Here is a 23,718-nt window from a genome sequence, read left to right as displayed (position 1 = left end):
GTTGCCTAGATGGGAATGTATTAGAGGTTGGACAAACCTTTATTCGCTAGAGTGTCAGAAGATGTGGGGCAACTTGAAAGAAGTATATAAAATTTATGAGAGCTAAAGATAAGGTGGATAATTGGAGTCATTTTACCAGGGTGGAGATGTCAAATAGTAGGGGGCACAGCAATAAGGTTGACTCTTAACTGCCCTTTGAAATGGCTGTAGTAAACCAGTTGGTTCACGTGACAATTAGGAATGTGCATTCAATGTTAGCCCAGTCAACGACACCCATGTCCCACAAACGCAAAAAAAAGTTAAACTACCGATTGTCATTTGAAAAAGAGAGCTAATGTTCTTCAGTGGAAGAAATGTCTTCCTGGTCAGACCTATTGTGACTACAGAGCCATGTGGTTGACTCTTAATTGCCCTCTGAAATTAACGAACAATGCTCAAAGGCTCACTATCACCTGCTCAGAGGCAGTTAGGAATGTGCAATAAATGTTGGTCATACCAGGGACATTCGCATCCCAATAACAAATAAAGAATAACAATAAGCAAATGGAATGCATATTCTCTCTGCATACATCATTCTGATTAATGACTTCTGGGATGGTTGAAATCCCTGTGATTTTGTTTTACTTATTTCCATAATTTGCATATTTTACATACATCTTTCTGCATCTCCCAATTATTAGGTGGACTGTTGGCTATACCAGTTTGTGTCTTTGTCTAAATGGATTCCACTTCAATCTTACCGAAGGCTACAACACTTTTTCTAATTCCATTATGTTGTCTGTATTGAATGTAACTACTTCACCTCCAATTTTCTCCTCTCCTATCTTTCTGTTATCTCCTATCTTGATGTGTTCATTTTCCACTTCTAAATTTTCTGTAGTCGTGTTTTACTAATTTCCACAATATCCAGTTCCTTATAAACTGATATTGCTTCCACTTTTGCTGCTTTATTATGAGCAATACATTACTGGTCAGTTCAGACTTAATTTTAGTGATAGTTCTTTGCAATCTTCCTTTTAAACATCTTTCCATAACACTCTTATGCTTACCTTTGTTTGTCCTTTGCTAGACTTTCCCTTTTCATTCCTATTTAAGTTTGTTTTATTTCTTGTAGATTCCTGTCTATCACCTCATCCCCATCATAATAATTTAAATCCTCTGCAATGTCCAAATTTACTCTTTACTGTGGTACACCAGTTCCATTTCCAATCAAGTGGATCCTGTTCCATCAGTATAGTTCTCTCCTGTCACCATACTGATGCCAGTGTTCCAAGCAAAAATGCCTTTTAAGGGGTGAAGGACAAATATAGAAATTTACCTGAAGAACATAAAGGATCTTCTTTCTATCAGATTTTTTTAAAAACAGTTGTTTCCTGTGCATTAGTGCTGGTATTTCCACAAGATTAACCCTTGCCTGTCGACAGGAAAACTGTGAATTTTAAAAAATCCTATGAACTGTATGACGGCTGTATTTGGAACTGTATTATCTAATTCTGAAAAAGGTGCTGAAAATACTTGCTGTTCCTGGCACTATTTATTATTTTTGGTAGCGAGCTTTCAACTGATTAAAACGATGGGAGATGATGTTCAGGAAACAAATTACTTCAATTTTCTTGATAATAAAATGTGAGGCTGGATGAACACAGCAGGCCAAGCAGCATCTCAGGAGCACAAAAGCTGACGTTTCGGGCCTAGACCCTTCATCAGAGAGGGGGATGGGGGGAGGGAACTGGAATAAATAGGGAGAGAGGGGGAGGCGGACCGAAGATGGAGAGTAAAGAAGATAGGTGGAGAAGGTGTGGGTGGGGAGGTAGGGAGGGGATAGGTCAGTCCAGGGAAGACGGACAGGTCAAGCAGGTGGGATGAGGTTAGTAGGTAGCTGGGGGTGCGGCTTGGGGTGGGAGGAAGGGATGGGTGAGAGGAAGAACTGGTTAGGGAGGCAGAGACAGGTTGGACTGGTTTTGGGATGCAGTGGGTGGGGGGGAAGAGCTGGGCTGGTTGTGTGGTGCGGTGGGGGGAGGGGATGAACTGGCCGCACCCCCAGCTACCTACTAACCTCATCCCACCTGCTTGACCTGTCCGTCTTCCCTGGACTGACCTATCCCCTCCCTACCTCCCCACCCACACCTTCTCCACCTATCTTCTTTACTCTCCATCTTCGGTCCGCCTCCCCCTCTCTCCCTATTTATTCCAGTTCCCTCCCCCCATCCCCCTCTCTGATGAAGGGTCTAGGCCCGAAACGTCAGCTTTTGTGCTCCTGAGATGCTGCTTGGCCTGCTGTGTTCATCCAGCCTCACATTTTATTATCTTGGAATCTCCAGCATCTGCAGTTCCCATTATCTCTGATACTTCAATTTTCTTTCCTTGTTTTGTCTTCTGTAGGATTGCAAAGTTCATATACCACGAAGTATGTAAATAGGAAGCTGGGGATGAAATAGTGGGGAGGAATCTATAAGAAATAAAAAAAATACATGAGTGAAACAGGAAGGGGGGAGATGGCAGCCTAATGTAATATTGCAGGTGTAATAACCAGAGCCCCAGGCTGCTATTCTGGAGACGTGGGTTATAATCCCACCATGGCAGATGGTAAAACGTGAGTTTAATAAACAAAAAAATCTGGAATTAAAAGTGTCATGTTTACTGGCGACCAAGTAACCATTGTCAATTTTTAAGAAAACACCCCATCTAGGTAATGAAGTTCCTTAAAGGAAGGAAATTCGTAACCCTTAGATGATCTAGTATGGTCATATAATGCAATGACTCACAGCAATGCGATTGACTCGCAAGCCACTCAGTTGCTCCAGAACTAGCCGTGCCCATAGCCAAACTGTTCCAGCACGGCTATAACACTGGCATCTACCCAACAATGAGGAAAGTTGCCTAGATATGTTCTGTACATGAAAAGCAGAACAAATAGACCTAGCCGATTTATCGCTCATCAGTTTATACTTAATCGTAACTCAAACGATGGAAAGTATCATCAATTGTGCCATCACCAATTTCTAGTTTGGGGTTCTGCCAAGACCACTCAACGCCTGACCTCATTACAACCTGGACTGAAGCATGGAAGAAAGAACTGAACTGCACAGGTGAGCTGAGAGTGATTGCCCATGATATTAAGGCAACATTTGAGCAAGTGTGGCATCAAGGAGCCCAGCAAACTTGGAGTCAGTAGGAATTGCAGGAAATCTCTCTGCTTGTTGGAGTCATGGCTATCACAATTTAAGATGTTGAGTTTTTTTTCTGGAGTTCAATCATCTCAATTTGAGGTGATTAGTGTAAGAGTTCCTCGCTAGATACTTTGCAATCACCCTCTTAAGAGATATTACATGTGGAGATGCTGGTGTTGGACTGAAGTGGACGAGATCAAAAATCGCATGACACCAGGTTATAGTCCAACAGGTTTATTTGAAAATGCAAGCTTTTGAAGCTCAGCTCCTTCCTCGGGCATAGTGTGTGAGAGAGGGTACAAGACAGAATTGATAAGCAGAAAGGTAACAACCCTAAAACTGGCTGCCTCTTGTTAAATCGTTAATCAGTTAGGAAGGAGACTACTGATGAGAAGACAAAATCCAGATTTCCTTCAAGTCATTGTCCCAAGATAATTACAGGTTTTATCAATATATACACGAGATGACATTTCTGGTTAGACAATGCATTTTAGGGGAGAGGTTTTGTTTAGTATTTATCTGTTTTAAACTGGGGTTGGGTTTTTTTTTGAAGAAAACAGAATGTATCTGAAGCCACACAAACAGCTTGGATGAAATAATTTGTGTTTGTGTGTGTATGGGAGTATGTAGTGTGGTGGGATCACCTGTAGTGTGACATGAACCCAAGATCATGATTGAGTCTGTCCTTAGGGATATGGTTGTCAGCCTCTGCTCAGGGATTTTGTGTTGCCGTTAACTCAAAGTCCACCTGGGAGGATGCTTACCTAAAGATCGATGGCTGAATGTCCTTGATCTCCTACTGGGAGGGAGCACCCTGTCTGATGATTGCGCAGTGTCCATTCATGTGTTGTTGTGGTAGCATTTGCAAGGTTTCGCCAATATACCATGCCTTGGGGCATCCTTGCCTGCATTGTATTACATAGACAATATTGGCCGAGTTACATGAGTATCTGCCATGTACCTGGTGGGTGGTGTTCCCATGTGTTATGGTAGTATCCGTGTCAATGATCAGGCATGTCTTCGAGAGGTTACTGTGGCAGGGTTGGTTGGTGTTGTGGTCAATGTTGTCCTGAAGGCTAGGTAGTTTGCTGCAAACAATGGTCAGTTTAAGGTTTGATTGTTTGAAGGTGAGAAGTAAAGGTGTAGACAGGATCCTGGTGATGTACTCATTGTGTTGAAGGCTTTGAAGAACATGGCGTAGTTTCTCTGCTCTGGGGAAGCACTGGATGACAAAGGGTACCCGATCAATCGTATCTCGTGTCTGTCGTCCGAGGAAGTCATTACGTTTTTCGCAGTGGCATGACTGAATTGGCAATTGATGAGTTGAGAATTGTGTCCTGTTCTTATGAGGGCATCCTTCAACGCCTTCAGGTGTCCTTCAGATCCTGTGTATGCCTAGGGCTTGTCTATAGGGGATGGCTTTTTTAATGGGTTTAGGGTGAAAGCTAGAGAAGTGCAACATCGTGAGGTTGTCTGTGAGCTTGCAGTAGATTAAGTTACTGAGGTGCCCGTCCTTGATGGAGATGCATGTATCGAAGAATGAGACTGATTCTAAAGACTATTCCATGGCAAGTCTAGTGGTGGGATGAAACTTGCTGATATTACCACGTAGTTATTTCAGTGATTCCTCGCCATGAGACCAAAGGGAGATTATGTCGTCAACGGATCTGGTGTATAGCATTGGTTGGAGGTCCTGCGTGGCACAGAAGTCTCACTCGAACTTGTTCATGTAAATGTTGGCATATTGGGGTGCAAATTTGACCTCCATGGCTGTTCTTTGTGTCTGAATGAAGAACTGATTGTCGAAGGTATAGACGTTGTGGTCAAGGATGAAGCGATGAGTTGCAGGATGGTGACTGGAAGTTGGCAGTTGTTGGTAACGAGTACTGACACTGTTGCAGCAATGTCATCATTCTGGGAGATGCTGATGTAGGGTGCTGAAATGTCCATTGTGACGAGGAGCGTTTCTGGTTCGACAGGTCTATGGGTGCTGAGTTTCTGCAAAAAGTCTGTAGTGACAGAAGGTGGGGATTCTTAGTGTACACTGAGTTTCAAAGTGCCCTTGACACAGCCAGAGAGGTTTCACACAGGGTCCCATTGCCCAGTACAGTGGGACGTCCAGGTGTGTTGGCTTTGTGAATCTTCGGAAGGCGTTAGATGTCTGCAGTGTGAGAAGTGTACGGGATGAGAGTGCGTAGGGTACTTGAAGGACTGGATCAAAAGTTTTTTGATCAGTCTGTTGAGTCCATGGACATTCTCTGGTCAGATCAGCAGGTAGTTGACTGTAGCGTGAGAGATAATGGGAACTGCAGATGCTGGAGATTCCAAGATAATAAAATGTGAGGCTGGATGAACACAGCAGGCCAAGCAGCATCTCAGGAGCACAAAAGCTGACGTTTCGGGCCTAGACCCTTCATCAGAGGGCTCTCTGATGAAGGGTCTAGGCCCGAAACGTCAGCTTTTGTGCTCCTGAGATGCTGCTTGGCCTGCTGTGTTCATCCAGCCTCACATTTTATTAGTTGACTGTAGCGTTCCTGGTTGTTCAGTAGTCTGTTCTATTCTGTATGACGATGGCTGCAAACTGGCAGACAATGTTGTGATTAGTCTTGAGAGCTTGAATGGCCATGCATTATGCTTGGGTGACGTTTTGTGGTCACCTTGTGAGCATCGCTGATGAACCTGGTGCTCACGTTTCCTGATGGCTTGACCATACACGTCGAGCCTAAGGCAGTGACCCTCCGGAGGGGATATTATCACACACCTCAATAGCAGGTGAGACTCGAAACTGGGCCTCTTGACCCTGAGTTTGGGACATTACTGTTGGGTCACAGAAACCCTCATTCCTCAGGGTCATGTACTAGGCTCAACCATCTTCAATTGCTTCACCAATGGCCTTCCCTCTAAAAGAATGCCAGAACGGGAGCTGTTTGCTGAAGGTTTGTAATGCTCAGTGTAGTTCACAACTGTTCAGATACTGTCAAACCCCCTATCAACATACTGGGAGTTATCATTGATCAAGAATACTGAGGCTGCAAGATCGGATCATGAAGCAGGAATTCAAGAAGACAGCTCACCACCAACTCCAGAGCCGTTAGATAAAAATGGGCGAGAAATTACCAGCAATGAATTCATGCTGTGAACAAATAAAAAAAAGACAGCATAGCACAGACAAAAATATGAAAAGATCTTGCTAAGGATTGAAGAGAGTTTACAAACTAGTGTAAAAAGAATTATGTATTATTACTTGAATTGCCAGCATTTTATGTTTTGTACAGTACATCACTGCCTGTATGTTCATTCAAAAAGCATAGTGTTGCTCTTCATTTTATTCAACAAAGTTGATATTAATGCTGAAGGGTCTAGGCCCGAAACGTCAGCTTTTGTGCTCCTGAGATGCTGCTTGGCCTGCTGTGTTCATCCAGCCTCACATTTTATTATCTTGATATTAATGCTGATGGTTACCAGTTTAGTAATTTTCCTGCACTTTTTAAACTTAATGTTCATGTGGTTAGTACACCCAGGAGGAGGATTTGTCAAGTATTTCACTTGGATATTTTTGTTAATCTCCTAGCTTGGTGTTAGAATGGAAGAAGAAGGGAATGCATTACCTGAAAAAAATGTTGTTACTCAAGTGGTCATACAAATTTTTGTGATGTAATCTAGCACGTAATCTAATCAATAAGATTTCCAAAGGTCCAGAAGCCAGAACCATTGTCAATTTAATATATTCATTTTTCTTTTGAATGTCTGTTATATTTTGTCATATTGCCTTCATATTTTTAGTTATACAAATCTTCAAGATAATGGTATCCTAATGCTCTGATTTTTTTTTTATTGATTTGTTACAGAAACCCAATGCTGCAGTTTATCCCTTGGATCAGACGTGCCAATTTTCTTCATATTTTGCACAGAGGCTCTGGATTGGAACGGTCCTCAACATTTTTACTATATTCTAAGAGAACAAGGGCAGAACAGGTTTCTAACAAGTGGTACTCAGATATTCATTCACCTACTCTGTGTATTGATAATAACATGGCTTCAGTACAGCAGCCATCATCCAAACAATCGTTCCATCCACAAACCTACCACAATTTTTTAGTTTTGGATTTTGAAGCAACCTGTGATAAACAATTGATAAAACCTCAGGTATTTTTTTCCACTCATTCTTTTCTTCTAAGGATTGGTTTAAAAATAATTTCAAACAATGGATATTTGTTAGTGTCTTTAGAGGCCAAATGATAATTATCTTGTTCCAAAATGTCAGGTTGATCCAGGATTCTGAATATAGGAATAAAACATAGAACTACAGATGCTGGAAAGCTGAAACGAAACAGACAGTGCTGAAACTCAGCAGATCTGACAGCATCTGTAGAGAGAACAACCAAGTTAATGTTTCAAATTCAGTGACCCTTCGCCAGTTCTGAATATTTCTATTGAGTTTCTCCAGCATGTTTTACTTTTGTTTCTGAATACAGGAGTTGTTTTCATTTACATGTGCAATTTGTAGCATTGCAGTGTTACATTCTGGGAGTCAAGTAGAGATCTATTTGATGGAGCAATGGTCTGATTCTAAATGTCTTTTGTAAATATGTCATTTTAATATTTAATTGCAATAGTGACATCTGTTGGCAGTTGATCAAAACTGCACTTGCCTTTATTTTGTATTCATTCAAGTTTTCCAAACTTAGATAATTATTGTTGTGCCTCATAAAATATTATTTGGCCACTGTACAGTTGACCTAAGTTAAGTCTAGCAAAGGATGCCTTGTGCAACCTGAATAATGACAAACCATAACATCAAATATAGCCGCGAGTTGTTAGTCCATTTACTGCTTGAGATTGACTGACTGAAATATTATTTTCCTGTGATGCAATATTACTTTAACAGATAATTTTCAAAATGTCTGTTTTCCAATGTAGACCATAACCTTTGGTCATTTTTCATACCTAAAAATAGCAAACATATCACCTTTGTGGTTACAAGTGAGAACATAGTCAATTTACAGAAACAAATCAATATTCCTAGTCCATAAGCACTAACGTTAATAATACCCATAGTACTGCTCTGTGATATTAACTGTCTCAATACTGATTGGGTAGAATTGTAGAACAGAGGGACCTGAGGGTTCAGGTGTTTAATTCTTTGAAGTTTGTGTCACATCTAGACAGGGTAATTTGAAAGATGTTTAACACACTTGCCTTCGTTGCTCAGTCATGTTGAGTATAGGAGTTGAGAAGTCATGGTGAGTTTGTACAAGACATTGGTGAGGTCTCTTGTGTAGTATTGTGTCCAGTTCTGGTTGCCCTGTTGTGGAAAGGATACTTCAAGCTGGAGTGGTTTCAGAAGAGACTTGCAAGGATTTTGCTGGGTATAGAAGGTTTGAGTTAAGAAGAAAGGCAGGATGGGCTGGAATGTTTTTAATTGGAGTGTAGGAGGTTTGGAGTTGATCTTATATAGATTTATAAAATCATGGGGGTGTATAGGTAAGGTGATTGGTAGGTGTCCTTTCACTTGGATGGGGGATTTCAAGACCAAGGGATGTACGTTTAAGATGAGAGGAGAGGGATTTAAAAAAAAGGGACAAATTTTTTTACACCAAGGGTTGTTTGTATGTAGAATGAATTTCCTGAGGAGGTGATGGTTGTGGGCACAGTTACAACATTTAAAAGACACTTGAATGAGTACATGAATAGGAAAGGTTTACAGGAATGTGGGACAAGTTTATTTTGGGATTATGTTCGATATAGACTGATTGGACTGAAGGGTCTGTTTCCTTGCTGTATGACTGTGTGATTGGGTATTGAAGTTATTAAAAGTGAAATTGAAAAGTAGGATACTCAAGGGGAATCTAGAAATTTTAGTAGACTGGATTCTTGAACATGGTTAATTAATCTGGCATGGGTTTAATTTCTATTTGCATAAAAAATCTTTAAAAATGCACATTATGTGCGGTTTGTGTTGGCATTCAAATATCACAAGTGACAATCAGCATGCCAGCACCTTGTAATTACAACATTTACCATAAGCAAGGTAGCATTTGCAAAGCTATGCCATTTCAAAGGCCATTTGAGTCCAGTATCCCCTGAAAAGCTGATTTAATTATGGATTCCGCAGTCGAGTAACTATAACTTCAGCATTTCTTTTGAAACAGACAAATACAAAGGTACTCTGGTATTTTCCTAAAGTTGATGAAAAATTACTTGGCTAACTAATCAATTCCCTTTTGGTTTCTGAAGATTTCTCCACATGAAATTTGAGTGGAATATTTAACCTCAAAATTTCTGCTTATGCCTCAAATAGACTAGAATGAATTGTAAAACAATAGCCACAGAGACAACACTGATTTTAACATACAAGAGAGTTGCAGTGGGAGAGAAAAGAGATTACAAGAGAGTTGCAGTGATGAAGGGTCTAGGCCCCAAACGTCACTGTTTGTGCCCCTAAGATGCTGCTTGGCCTGCTGTGTTCATCCAGCTTTACACTTTGTTATCTCAGATTCTCCAGCATCTGCAGTTTCCATTACCTCTGATTTTGATTTTGTTTTTTTTGGCACAAGTAAGCATTTAGCCTCCAATTTGCATATTCCCACAACATTGCATCTAAAGTTAGAACTTCATGGAGTATGGAGAGAAGGAAACATAATTTGTCTTCCAACACTTTGTAACACAAGTGCTGGTCGCGGCAACTCAACGTGTGAGCCAATTTAGGTTTTTATTGGACAAGGAATGCATGAATATCAACAATATTTATTTAACTCTGATGCAGAGTATTTGACTTTGAATATAACAATTATGTGCCCTTCAATTATACAAAAGATCAGGTATAAATATTTTCGGTTAAAAAAAGTCTCAATGCCATTTCCAACTGTCACTTTTAGCTTAAAAGTTTCTTATTATAAAATCATTTTTAACAAAAAATTTATTCAAAATGTAATTAATAATGTCAGCAGTGTAATGCTTTACAAATATGTTGTTTGTCAACTCAGTGTTTTACTTATCACTGTATGTTGTGAAATCCTCATTTAAACTTAATCCTGCATCTGTTATGATATTGTAAAACAACTCATTCTGTACTGTATCCCTCTTAACTGAATTCTAAAAGAAAAGGATAAGGTATAACATCATTTCCAAGATGAGCACTTCTCTTCTAATTGCCTTGAATCCCTTTAGACATCACAGTCCTGGATGTCAGGCATCAAGAGTCATCTGTCAAAGTGTAAATCAGCAATTAAAACACAAACACCAAAATGTCAAAGATGACCTAAAGCACAACAGAGCTGACAAACAAGTCTGGACAAATCAGTGGATAATTTATAAGCATTGCACTAAAATCTAATTATTTGGCAATTCTTATTTGCAGTTAGCTTGAACTGTGCAATAAATTTATCATGCCATAAATTATTTAGAAAAGGCTATTGTGTAAATCAAAACAGAAATATATATTGAAGGACAAGTTCCTGCATGCCCACTTTACTCATTTTGCAATTTTGTCATCCAGATGGTAGTGAGAAATATCTTGTATTGTTTCTTAAAAATGTATCCCGCTGTAAAGTTTATGTTATTGCCATCAAATTCACAATATCAGCTAGATAAACTGACTGAATTTTCCAAGGCCTATTCTTATCAACCAGAGAATTGCAAGTAGACTTCAATTGTTAAATAAGCAACAGACGAGAAGGTAGAAATTGTTATGTTCTGCACAAAATAATGCTGGTGCAATTCTTCAAATTAATGTCAGTTTAGGGTTGAAACATTATTAATAAAGCACTTAATTTATTTGCTCTGACTCACAACTTAACTCAACACTTAATGTATACTGTAGTCCCAATTCCTTCACCTCTGCCGCATCTGCTCCCAGGTTGAGGCATTCCACTCCCGTACATCTCAGATGTTCTCGTTTTTCAAGGACTGCAACATCCACCACCACCTTCCCCCACCCCCCCAGCCCCCTCCCCCTCAGTGGTCGAGAATGCCCCCGACCGTGTCTCCCGCATTTCCCACAACTCATCCCTCACACCCGGTCCCCGCCATAACCGCCAAAAGACAATCTCCCTCATCCTCACATACCACCCCATCAACCTCCGGATCCATTGCATCATTCTCCGACGCTTCTGCCATCTGCAATCCAACCCCACCACCAAAGGCATTTTTCCATCCTCACCCTTGTCTGCTTTCTGGAGGGACCACTCTCTCCATGACTCCCTTGTCTGCTCCACGCTCCCCTCCAACCCCACCACACCCAGCACTTTCCCCTGTAACTGCAGGAAGTGCTACACTTGCCCCCATACCTCCCCTCCCCTCACCCCCATCCCAGGCCCAAGAAGACTTTCCACATCAAGAAGATGTTCACCTGCACATCTGCCAATGTGGTATATTGTATCTGCTGTACCCATTGTGGCGTCCTGTACGTTGGGGAAACCGAGCAGAGGCTTGGGAACTGCTTTGCAGAACACCTACGCTGGGTTCGCAATAAACAACTGCACCTCCCAGTCGCGAACCATTTCAACTCCCCCTCCCATTCTTTGGATGACATGTCCATCCTGGGCCTCCTGAAGTGTCACAATGATGCCACCCGAAGGTTGCAGGAACAGCAACTCATATTCTGCTTAGGGACCCTGCAGCCCAATGATATCAATGTGGATTTTACAAGCTCCAAAATCTCCCTTCCTTCTACTGTATCCCAAAACCAGCCCAGTTCATCTCCGCCTCTCTAACCTGTTCTTCCCCTCACCTATTCCCCCCTTCCACCTTAAGCCGCACCCCCATTTCCTACCTACTAACCTCATCCTGCCCCCTTGACCTATCCGTCCTCCCTGGACTGACCTATCCCCTCCCTACCGCCCCACCTACACTCACCTCTACTGGCTCAATCCCCGCCTCTTTGACATGTCTGTCTCCTCTCCACTTATCTTCTCCACTTATCTTCTCCTCTATCCATCTTCGATCCACCTCCCCCTGTCTCCCTATTTATTTCAGAACCCTCTTCCTGATGAAGGGTCTAGGCCTTTTGTGCTTTAGTCAGTTTTGGTGCTCCAAAGATGCTGCTAGGCCTGCTGTGTTCATCCAGCTCCACACTTTGTTGTCTCTGTTACTTCATGTATACTGCAGCCTTGCCGTACTCTCTTATTGTTCTATTGTGTATGAGCAAAAACTACTGCAAAATTGGTAACTCAGTATGTATTTTTTAAGACCCAGTGTAAACTTATTAATTGCTTATAAAGAAATTGTTGTGTTATTACAATAGCAATGAGAGATGGATGATGATTACATCACCAAGTCAGAATTTGTAAACTTGATTGTATTTGCAATTCTGAGTCAAAAATTCTAAACTTCCCATGTTGTATTTAAAACAATGAAGTGATTAGTAGTTAAGTGCTTACTAAGGGGTCCATTATGGACTGGTTTTAAATAAATTTATGAATGTACAAAATTCATGGGACGGAAAGCCCACCTGCCCCACAAATGGTGACTGGAGCATTATGACTGGACACTTCTTTTCCCATGACCCTCCTATCTTGATGAGTGAACTGATCTTCGATCTTGGAGAAATAACTTCAGTAAAACTGGTAGGCAGTTTCATAGTCTGTTTTGCTAGTCATTTTTAATGGAAGATCATAAATATTAAGATGTCATTACATGTGTTATCGTATTACCATTGACTCAACCATGTGTGCTGAGGGTGGGGGTTGGGAGGTATCCTATGTATGATCAGTTAAAGAGCCACTAGTTATTCAAGCTGGATGAAACTGATTCAGAATCTAATATAAAAGGTTCCTGACCATTGATTTCATTCTCAGTATAATGGGTCGTTAGATACAGACTGTAGCTCCACCTAACCTGTCTCAATAATGTGTCTTAACTCTAACCACAGAAGGTCACCCATACTATACCATTATGATGCTAGTGGGACTGTCAAATTATTGCGTTGTTCATTATGAACATGTCTCTTTTGGGTATTGCTCTTAAATTCATAACATATACTTGGCCTCTTGAGCAAAACTTGAATTTGAACATAATTCAGGAGCTGAAAGGACTGTGTGTTTCCGTTGCATCACATGAACCCAAACAGATGCTATTCTGTAAACAGTATTGAAGTAAATTTTAGATTATTTCTTGATAAATTTGAAGTGGTGGAACTTCCATCCATAATCTTTCTGCGTGTAGGAGAAGTATTATGTTGACATTGGCACGAAACCAATCAAATTAAAAACATGATTTAAAGATAAATTTTGAAATTTGCTTTGTTTTAACTAAAATTGGCTGTATCTTGGTATTAAAATGGTTTTGTTATTTTTAAATCATTTGAACCTCTCAACATATGACAATTTCATAATCACTTGGTTTTTCCCATCATATTTGCATAGCTTCAGACATTTGTTCTGAGGTAAAACATCTTTACTGAAATTATGTTGTTGAGAAATTCCTCCAAGTACAAGAATTTGCTCAGTACTTTTGCACTTCAGGTAATAAGTTAGGAGGATGCAATTTCCCTATGGATTTCATTGTTTTTAGGGTTCCAAGTAGTATATTTGTGAATGATTTTAAAATTCATTTTAGCAGTTTACTTCTGTTTTTAAAAAAAGCTGTTCCCTTTGTGTTGATCTCTGTACGCAACTGTTTCCAGAAGTAAATAAAGAACTGTACGTTGTTATTTAGGTTTGCATTTCAACTCACCATTAAATGATGTGGTGCAATGGTAGTGTCCTTACCTATGAACCAGGACACCTAAGTTCAAGTCCCACCTGCTCCAGAAGTGCATAATAACACATTTGAACAAACGGCTTTGAAAATATTGTATGTGATCAGTAACAAATTTGTTTTTAAGATTTCTGTAGAATTAATATTGCTGTTTGATATTTGTCTAGTGGTTCGGAGCAATTAACAAATGGATGCGTTCTCCAGTTTGCTCATTTGATTGTTCCAGCAGCCACTACCTGAAGGCTATGCAACAACCAGAGATTTGTCTGCCCTTTAGTGGCATTATCTATATGAGTCCCTAGCTCAGGGGTCTACCTGTTCTCTAATGCAAGGATCATTTTGATGCACCAACTTTGCACTGGCCACACTGTTTTCTTTCCTAAGCAATGATCAACCCTTGGTACAAACTTACAAATTCTATTGATAATCTTTTGTTTTGGACTTGATCAAATATTTTTTCATTTCCTCAATATGCATTGGTACTTTCTTACCTACCATATTAGCAACCTCCTCAAAATATTAGCTGATTATTCAGACATCACTCAACTTTCATAAATCCATGTTGCTTCTCTGAATCAGCTGACACTTTTTAAAGCATTCAGTCACTGTGTCTGCTGATATATCAGTTGTGTACAATCTGTACTTGGCCGGTCTGTCATTTTCTGGTTTCTCCATCCCTTGATTTTTAAATATAAAAAAATGACATTTGCAATATTCAAATCCAACATGACAGTTCCAGACTCTGGAACGTTTTGGAAAATTATGACTGTTGTACCTGTAGTTTCCTCACTAATATATTGTAATAGCCTATGATGGGACTTAGCAGATCCTGGAAGTTTCTAATTCTCTGTCCTATTATTTTCTTCATGACTTCTTGAAAACATTATATTCACAATGTCTTTATGCCAGGCATTTTATAATATTTGGAAATATCACATATGCAAAGTGCAAACATCCAATACATTTGATCAATATGTTTCTCTCTCCAGAAATGCTGCCAGACCTGCAGAATGCTTCCAGCATTATGTTTTGGGTTTCTTTATATTGCTTACCAAGCCAACATTGATGTCCAATTCTAGTTGTTGTGACAAAGTAAATAAAGCTTTGCCAGGATCGCCCACCTCCTGAGAATGAATATTTTTGAGAGCAAACAGTTTGCATATATGACACAAACATTATGAATCCATGATTGACATAAAATGTCTCATTGATGGGCAGTCTTTAAAAATGTAAAGAAAAGCTAAATCTAACTAGGAATAGACATTTTCAAAGTAGGATTTCATTCTTTTCAAAGTTTGTAATAATCAAATATTAACTGTTTTTTGTTTACTTTCTCATTTTTCTTCTATCCCTAAATTCCCCCCCTCCCTGCCCACCCCAGGAAATTATAGAATTCCCAATCCTGAAATTACATGGAAGGACACTGGAAATTGAAGCTGTGTTTCATACATACGTTCAACCAGTCATTCATTCAGAACTGACACCTTTTTGTACAGAGGTAAGAGTTTCACAAAATAATCAGGATCCATATAGTTTTACCTTGCGCACAATCTACTTGCATAAGTGCAAGAATATCATCTGAAAATATGTTTTATTTAAATTCTTTATAGTGTATTTTTTTGTTGAACATTGCTAATGTGACCATTATTGAATACAGTATTTAATGCCTAACATATTGATGTACAATTTAATTTAAGGTGGAGGAGTTCAATATTTCACATATTACTTTAAGTGAAATGTTCAAAATGCAAACTTACTCCAGAGAAACTGCTTGAGTGTACCGTGTATCTTCGGGTGTTTGCTAAGATAATCTAAACAATCTTGGATGTTGGTTTAGTGATCTTTGGTCATGATGTGTTAATTGCTGCAGTGTCCCTTGGTTTTGGAATAAAATAAGTTTAGCTCACCTTGCAGGCTTTTGCTTTAACTGTTTGAGCAGTTAATTTGTGTGAATCAATTGAACATCATCCCTCTGGAGGCTGTCATTTAGTTGATAAATAATTATGTAGCAGAATTGATACAGGGACCTCCAAAGAGGTTCACTAGAGATGCGCAATCCTGCAATCTTCAAGATTTATCACGTTCTTTCACCTAACATCTATTTTTAAATTGGGATGTATGTGTCCCGCATTGAATATCTTACACCTATAGGTAGTTAGAAGTACAAACAGGTAAGTGCTGGAGAATCTCAGCAGGCCTGGCAGCATCTTTGAAGAGAGAGACGGAGTTAATATTTCAAGTCCAGTACAACTTCTTCAGAATCCTAAACTTAGCGCTTATTTTACTATAACTGGTTAGAAACTTATATGTAAGCTTTGAGGTAAGGTTTCCTCCAATGGGTGCAATCTGGATGAGGAGGGGCTTCATTCTGGTTTATTTAATGTTGAAACAACATAAAATATTGCGCATTTGTGGATTTGGTTAATATTCTCCAATTTGTTAATATGGGAACTTCACCAGAAAAACAAAGTCAAACGCAGAGAACCCTAGAGAAACTCTGTCCTGGCAACATCTGTCAAGAGAGAAACCGAGTTAATGTTTCAAGTCTGTTATGACTTCTTCAGAACTGAGTTCTGAAGGAGAGTCATACAAGTCATATGATAAAACCTCCAGGAATAGATTTAATTCCAGGTGGCAACCGATGTGTTTGGAGTCAATAGCGCCCTACAGCATGAACGAGGCTGTTAGTGATGTGCAATTACATGCATGTTCTATCTGTTCTTCAGTCTGAGCCAACACAGTGTATTCCCTTCTCATTGCATAAATTGCATCAATCACTTCTCTTATCTATCACTGTGGTGACAAATGTGGAAGTGATAAAAATGTCACCTGATCTAATCTGCATGAAGAAGTTCACAGCCACAAGTAGTAGCAGTGGCCCCCTCAGCTCACGCTCACGTTGCAGGTCTGTCTGCAAGAGGTGACAAATGTCAAAGAGCACTGTCTTTATAAAACAGAGACACATTGCACACTTTCTCTGGTCTCAAATTGATTTCGAGAAATTAAACGGGAAGCCCAGCGGATACAAAGCCTGCCTTGAGTTGCATGTTGTATTGGGAATGGGAGAACCTGTTTCAGTAGATTTTAAGGTGACCACGCCAAATTTATATTTAAGTTGCAAAAGTGAAATTGGTGCCTGGATAATAGTTTTTTTTGATGAGCAAGCCACTGCAAGTATCTCAACATGTGATACAGCAATCTATCCTGATTTCTAAAAGTTCTTTGCTGTGTTGCAATAATTATGAGTACTAAAAATGCTAAAAACAAATGTTTATTTGGAAAGGGATTATATTTCCCACAAAAGTAAATTTAATTGTATTCTTATGTATTATATATTCTGTTATTTTTCTCAGTAAAATGATTATCGTACTTGATGACATTCCTAATTGGCTTCAAAATGATGAATTTCAGCACTGTTCGTGAGGCAAAATTCTGGCAGAATTTAACTGCATTTACACTTCACATTGAGGAACCTACACGCTTTGATAGAAGTCCACTTTACTGCCTGACTGACCTTACACCCCATTCTGAAGAGCATTCGCAACACTGGATATATCTGTACATCCATCAATCAAATTACAGTATCATTGTTAGGCTGATAGGTTGAGACAAAGCAATCCCTGTGTCATTTTTCAAATTATATTCTTTTAAATTATTCTCTCTTGCTTGATGATATTTTTAATGCCTACTTCCTCAAGTCTGTCTGAGTGTGCTTTTAAAAAAGAAGCTATCTAAATGTGGACAAATTTTGACAACATTGAATGATCCTGAAATGAAGCACTCCTACTGTACTATAGTGATTTATTGAGTTAATTAATATTAAATGTTAAGAGATATATGGCATATGTTTTCTAAGATAAATTTTAATTTCTGAGAAAATAAACTTCTGATTTTTTTTGACTAATTAAAATTATCTGAGAAATGTATGTTGTGAGAAAAGAAATAATAAAAGTATTTGTTTGAGCAATTTTGTTATGCGGCCCTACTGGAAAGAAAGAACATGAATGCTTTCTTAACTGCTATAACCATTCAGTGCATACTTCGCAAAGACTATGTTATTTCACCTGTGTTGAGATGCCACAGTGCTGTTAACTATGTGAGCTTGCATTAAAAAATACAGTAAGCTATTAGCATGTCAGCATTCTCTCTAAAGCAATACATATTAAGTGATCATTCTTTAATTGGCTTCCGAGACTAAGATGATAAATTAGATACGTGTAGATGAAGCTTCTAGTTGTGCTATTTATTGTACCCTGGCATGCACTTTGTAGTTTTTATGGTCAAGTTACAATATTTATGCATATTGTGTGAGTAGAATCTTGTTTTCTCTCTTTCTCAGTTTTTGAAGTGCAGATGGCATTTAGGCAAATATATCATCCAGTTATATGGGGCCTCTTGTGACACAGTGGTAGTGTCTCTACTTCTCAACCAGAAAGAGTCCCACCTGCTCAAGAGATGTGTACTAACTTGACTGTGAACAGTTTATTTAAAAAAAATTGTCATCCAATCGTATACAGAACAGTGGCATAAGCAAGAACTGTGATTACTAAATCACTGTATTCTTGTTAGTTGACCAACAAATGTATTCTTTCCTTAAAATTGAACACATTACCATAATGGTAAACGTCCATGTTGTAGCATAGCCAGCTTCGTGGGCACCTTAAGAGTTATCTCAAATTAGTGGTCTACTATGTCAGAGATAATGGGAACTGCAGATGCTGGAGAATCCGAGATAACAAAGTGTGGAGCTGGATGAACACAGTAGGCCAAGCAACGTCTTACTTTTGTGCTCCTAAGATGCTGCTTGGCCTGCTGTGTTCATCCAGCTCCACACTTTGTTATCTAGTGATCTATTGTGACTGTTTTCTGATATTGACCTATGCCCACAAATAAATGGTTGATAGTGTACCAACCAAGATTTAAAATGGTTAACCAAGAGCAGAGAGGGGAAACTGGTATCCTTAACACTTGTCTGCATTTGAACCCTGCTCCTGAGGTTCGAAGGATTGTATTCAAATCCCCTCTTAATATTTCTGAATTATTTCACTGAACCTTTAGGCCAAACAAAATGAGTGTTGAAAACCAGGCAGTGGTTATTCTTGCAGCAATGTAACAATATCAGTCAAGTTACTTCTAACTAGTGCATAATATTCCTTTCCTTAAGATCAGAATGGTGAGTAGCAAACTCTGTTTCTGGCAATGACTTCTCTTGGTTAGTGGCTATTACCCCTGTAGGGCAAGTGGATCATTGGATTAAATTATCCTCTTGACCAGTTTACTGTTTGCTTTAAGGAGATATATTATTGAGTTTTTTTTTGTTACCAAAGAAGAATAAATTGTTCCACCTGGAGTTTATTTTGCTTTACTTTTCCGCTTTATTTTGTTTGTCTTATTTCAAAGATTTTTTTTCAAGTAACCAAAACCCAGCTACAATAGCAGGTTATGGCTTTCACCTAAGTATCCTGGTGCTTGGAATAGATTAAAATCTAACTGTGAAAGACTAGTGAAATTTTTAAAAATATGCATTCTTTTTACACACTTCCCTTGCTTTCTTTCTCTCATTGCAGGCCACTTCTCTTGGTGAGCTCGCCTAGCTTCAGGGGATTTAGATTTTTTCCAACTGTTGTTAATTTTGAAATTAAAAGAAATATGATTTGATAAAAACAATTAAAGTATAGACCTAATTGTTGTAATGGCTGAAAACTAGCTAAAAATGTATGGTCAGGCATTGCTATTGTGGCATATCTTTTGGTGAGTGACAGGAATTGGTTTTCTCTTCTTGACCTTTCAGCTTGTATGTTTTTGTGGTTACTTGGAAGCTCATGAACATTGGGTTCCCTAACCGATACAATTGAAGACTAGAGAATGGAACTAAGTGAAGAAAGAATGGTGTCTCATGTCAACTTAGATACCGAAGTAAAAATGAAGGGCAAGCCAAAAGGCAGAGTTAAGAAGGATAAAATTTAACTGCAGGAGTGAGGGACCATAGTTGTTTTCCGGGTCTCCAAGATTAAGTAGAATGTCAGAATCATAAATCAAATTATCATCAGAGTCCTTATGACAAGAAATATTAGCAGAAACAAGATTTCTTTGTGTTTAAATCATAAATTCAACAATTTCTTGACATTTATTGGCAAGTTGACATACATTTTTGTTTTTTTGAGGTTAATTGTTGAGCAGTGCAGTAGTCCAGTAATTTATGATAGTTCACAACTAAAGTGGTACCTCTTCTTTGACACAAATTGTTTTTTTTAAATGTGCTAATAATGGTGGGCAATTTGAATGCTACACTATTGCCCCAACAATTTGTCTGGACCAATGCTTCACACTTTCCTCCCTATGAACTCAGGCCTCTATTTGTTTCTTTTGACTTAAGGTTAGCAATAGATCTGCAAACTTCCTTTAACTTTGATACATTTTGGCAGTATTGACAAACCTGGCTGATCATTGAAATAAGACGGAGAAAGTATTCTGTTCAAGAGGATAAAGAGAGAAAAGATCAAAGGGACACAGTGTCAAATAACTAAATTTGGAGAAGAAACTATGTCTCGTGAGATGTATTTGCTTATAGGAACAATGTGGTGTCAGTAATTTTCTCTATCGCTGTGGCCAATTGAATATACAGTACTTAGAATAAACTTGTTACTTTGTATGTTCACTTGCTACCTAACAGTTTAATGTTTCATATCTGGCCTTGTTTCACTACTGTTTTTCCATCTATATCCAGCAGATTTGACTACAAACATGTATAAAAGATCAACTTTTTTAGTTTAGATCACATTGTTCCCATTGCTACAACTTCAGATGGTGATACATAAGTAGATTTAACTGGCTCATGTATATTCCTGGTTTTAGGACCACTTCAGACCACTTACAGATGTGACACTGGAGATTAACTAAGGCAAAACTCTTAACTTCTAACAATAAAATGAAGTCTACCCTGTGAATTAAACTTTCTGCTCTATATCATCATACTAGCTTTGATTTGAACATGCTTCATGATAAACCAGGACAAAAGTAGCCTTTATAAAGTTTTAATATTATCTTTTGTCAAATTTATAGCGTTTTGGAATGTTACTAATGCTTAACATTCTCCCATTCATCCACAATGTAATTTTGTCTTAACCTGTTTATAACTTGATTTCTTATTTAGCTCACAGGGATTGTTCAGTCAATGGTGGATGGAAAACCAACATTACAGCAAGCCCTTCAGGTAAATTAAGTCGTGTCTAGGCATTTGACTTGGATTTAAACTGTCTCTTTTGACCCCAACAGACCATCTATAATTTAAACATTTCAAAGGGAGCTTTTATGAAAATTAATGTACAGGGCACTGTATTGGACTTGTTATATTTTCATGTCACTTTGCTAATACTGCTTATTTTCATAGAATTATGCATTTACTTGAGATGTCTTAAAATTTCCAGACCGGCCCTTGAGTTTTGACAAATTTGTAAATCAAGTCACATATTGACTTGTAAGTTTTCAGTTTGTCATTTGTTTCTTAAATTGTTTTAAAAAATGGAACTGATGGTAAGCTGTGTTGCAAAACCTTAGTGCACTAGAGCACACTGCTGAATTACTGTGTTCTACTGTGCTCATCCAGCTCCACACTTTGTTATCTCAGATTCCAGCATTAGCAGTTTCTGTGATCTCTGTTGTATTGTGCTACAACACAAACCTGTTGACAACCGATAATTATCAAGAGGTTATTCTTGACTTCCGCAAGTTATGCCTTGGTGGAAACACTTGGAAACTGACTCCCGAATATCGTGCTGGATGTGATATAAGCTGATCAATGCCATGGCAAATTTACATCAATTTTACCCCCGTTCTAACAATATGAGCTGTTTTCTGTTTCTTCAGTGGGATAGGTGAGACCCATTCTACAGCACCCATCTTTGCCTCTCAGCTGCAAAAGACACAGACTTGAGTGTATCTGGCATGTAGCCAGTGTAACAATGCATTGCCGTACTTGGTTCGATCATATCAAACAGTGGTATGTTTGATTTCTTGTGAAATAAGTGCACACTCCTTCAGCCTTGCAGTGTAACAGCAATCCTTGGTTTCTAAGGTTTTGGAGTAGATTCGTAACTTGAGTTGAGATCAATTGGCTCACCGAGCTGGTTTCTTCTTTCGCTGACGTTTCGTTACCATGCTTGGTAACATTTTCAGCTGGCTAATCTGTGCGATGGAATGCCTAATAGGGAGACTAAGGGTCTGAGGTGGGTGACAGGCTTATGGGAGGCCGTAGAATCGGGGTGTGTTGGATCCTTCAGGTTTCATTCTTAAGTCTGTTTTGTTGATCTGTCCTGTTTGTTTAAGTCTTTGAAGTGTGTAGAGGATTTTGTTGTCTAGTTGCAGTGCCGGGCCAGTTTGAACTCGTCGGCGAGCAGTGCTTGTTCTTTGGAGATGTAGTTCCTTTTATTCAGTATCATTGTCATGCACCCTTTGTCTGCAGGCAGTATTGTGATGTTCTTGTCCTTCTTTGATCTGTTCAGGGCCTGTCTTTCCTGTATGTTGAGTTCGCTCCTTCTGGTTAGTGTCAGGATTATTGTCTGTCTCATAGTTTGTTGTGTTTCTTCATTGATATGTTGGTCTGTTAGTAAACACACTGAACTCAACCATTCCACTATGAAGGAAAAATCAGAAGTGAGGCAATCCATCTCAACGGACCCCAGAGTTTAAAAACCAGGCAGGAAAACACGCCAACGCTTCATTGAAGGCTGCACTGAGGATGTTACCCAATATGGTAACGAAATGTCTGCGAAACAAGAAACCAGCTTGGCGAGCCAACTAGGCCCGAAACGTCAGCTTTTGTGCTCCTGAGATGCTGCTTGGCCTGCTGTGTTTATCCAGCTTCACACTTTGTTATCTTGGATTCTCCAACATCTGCAGTTTCCATTATCTCTCTCAACAATCCTTTGGTTATCATTGCCAATTGCCTCGCGAAGCATTTCTACCATGCCTCTGCCATCATTACTTGCAGCAACATGTACAAGGTGTTCATGGACTTTATTATGAGTGAAATTGAAGCCATCTGTTAAGCTGCCTCCATCGTACCTCCCCTTTGCCCTCCAAGCCAACAGAATCACCGAGGTTTTCTCAGGCCCCAGACTAGGATCTGACTTTTTCTTTAGTTTCTATCTGACTCCCCTCATGTCCTCTCTGAATTGGTATTATCCATTTAAAGCTCCCTTGATCACGTTCTATGAAAGTTCTGACAATTTTTCTTGTTAGCTTTGAAAACGGTTCAATTTCCTCAATTATAATATTAGAACTCAAACAATACCAGTCCTTCCTAAGTGGTCCCCTCCACTTTGCCTGATGAAGAAGCAGTGCGCCAAAAACTTGTGATTTCAGATAAACATGTTGGACTATAACCTGGTGTCTTCTGATTTTGTCCACCCGAGAGCAACACTGACGCCTCCACATCTCCATTACTACATCGCTTGTTTTCAAACTCACCATTGTCACGACACAGATAAACATACTATGATCCCCTCTGTTTTGTTGTGAACTGCTGCCCCAACTCTAATTTCATTTTCCTCTCTAAAGTTCTTGTCTGTTTTTTTCCCTTACAAATCTGTGCCTGACTTTCCCAGTTTGCAAACAGGTTTTCACCCTTCTCTCAACTGTGCATTCAAAGTTGTAAATCCTCTGACTATGAGCACTGTGTCTAGTGCCCTCATTATCTTTCTCAATCCGTCTTCAGCAATCATGATCATCCTAACATCATTGTACGTTTTGCAGAGAATAGTGTGAACGGTGGAATTTACTGTATTGCAAAGTAGTCGAAAAAGATATCGTTGACTTATTTCAGGAGAGAATGAATGCGTATATTAGGGAC

General features: G+C 39.1%; 1 protein-coding gene across 2 annotated transcripts in view; it reads left to right on the top strand.

Moving 5' to 3' along the window:
• LOC125456278 (ERI1 exoribonuclease 3-like) overlaps positions 1-23,718 on the top strand; it is a 415,443-nt gene that overhangs the window by 24,128 nt on the left and 367,597 nt on the right. For both annotated transcript variants that reach the window (XR_009446099.1, XM_048539283.1), the window contains exons 2-4: positions 7,019-7,316; positions 15,250-15,366; positions 21,022-21,081. Coding sequence is in view for 1 of the 2 variants with exons in the window: in XM_048539283.1 (XP_048395240.1) it covers positions 7,026-7,316; positions 15,250-15,366; positions 21,022-21,081 (468 nt within the window). In the remaining variant the exon portion in view is untranslated. The remainder of the gene's footprint in view (positions 1-7,018; positions 7,317-15,249; positions 15,367-21,021; positions 21,082-23,718) is intronic.

This window comes from Stegostoma tigrinum, chromosome 8 (genome assembly GCF_030684315.1).
Source record: "Stegostoma tigrinum isolate sSteTig4 chromosome 8, sSteTig4.hap1, whole genome shotgun sequence".
Classification (NCBI taxonomy): Eukaryota; Metazoa; Chordata; class Chondrichthyes; order Orectolobiformes; family Stegostomatidae; genus Stegostoma; species Stegostoma tigrinum.
Note: the sequence above shows the minus strand (reverse complement) of the source record. Positions and strands in the feature narration are given on the sequence as shown.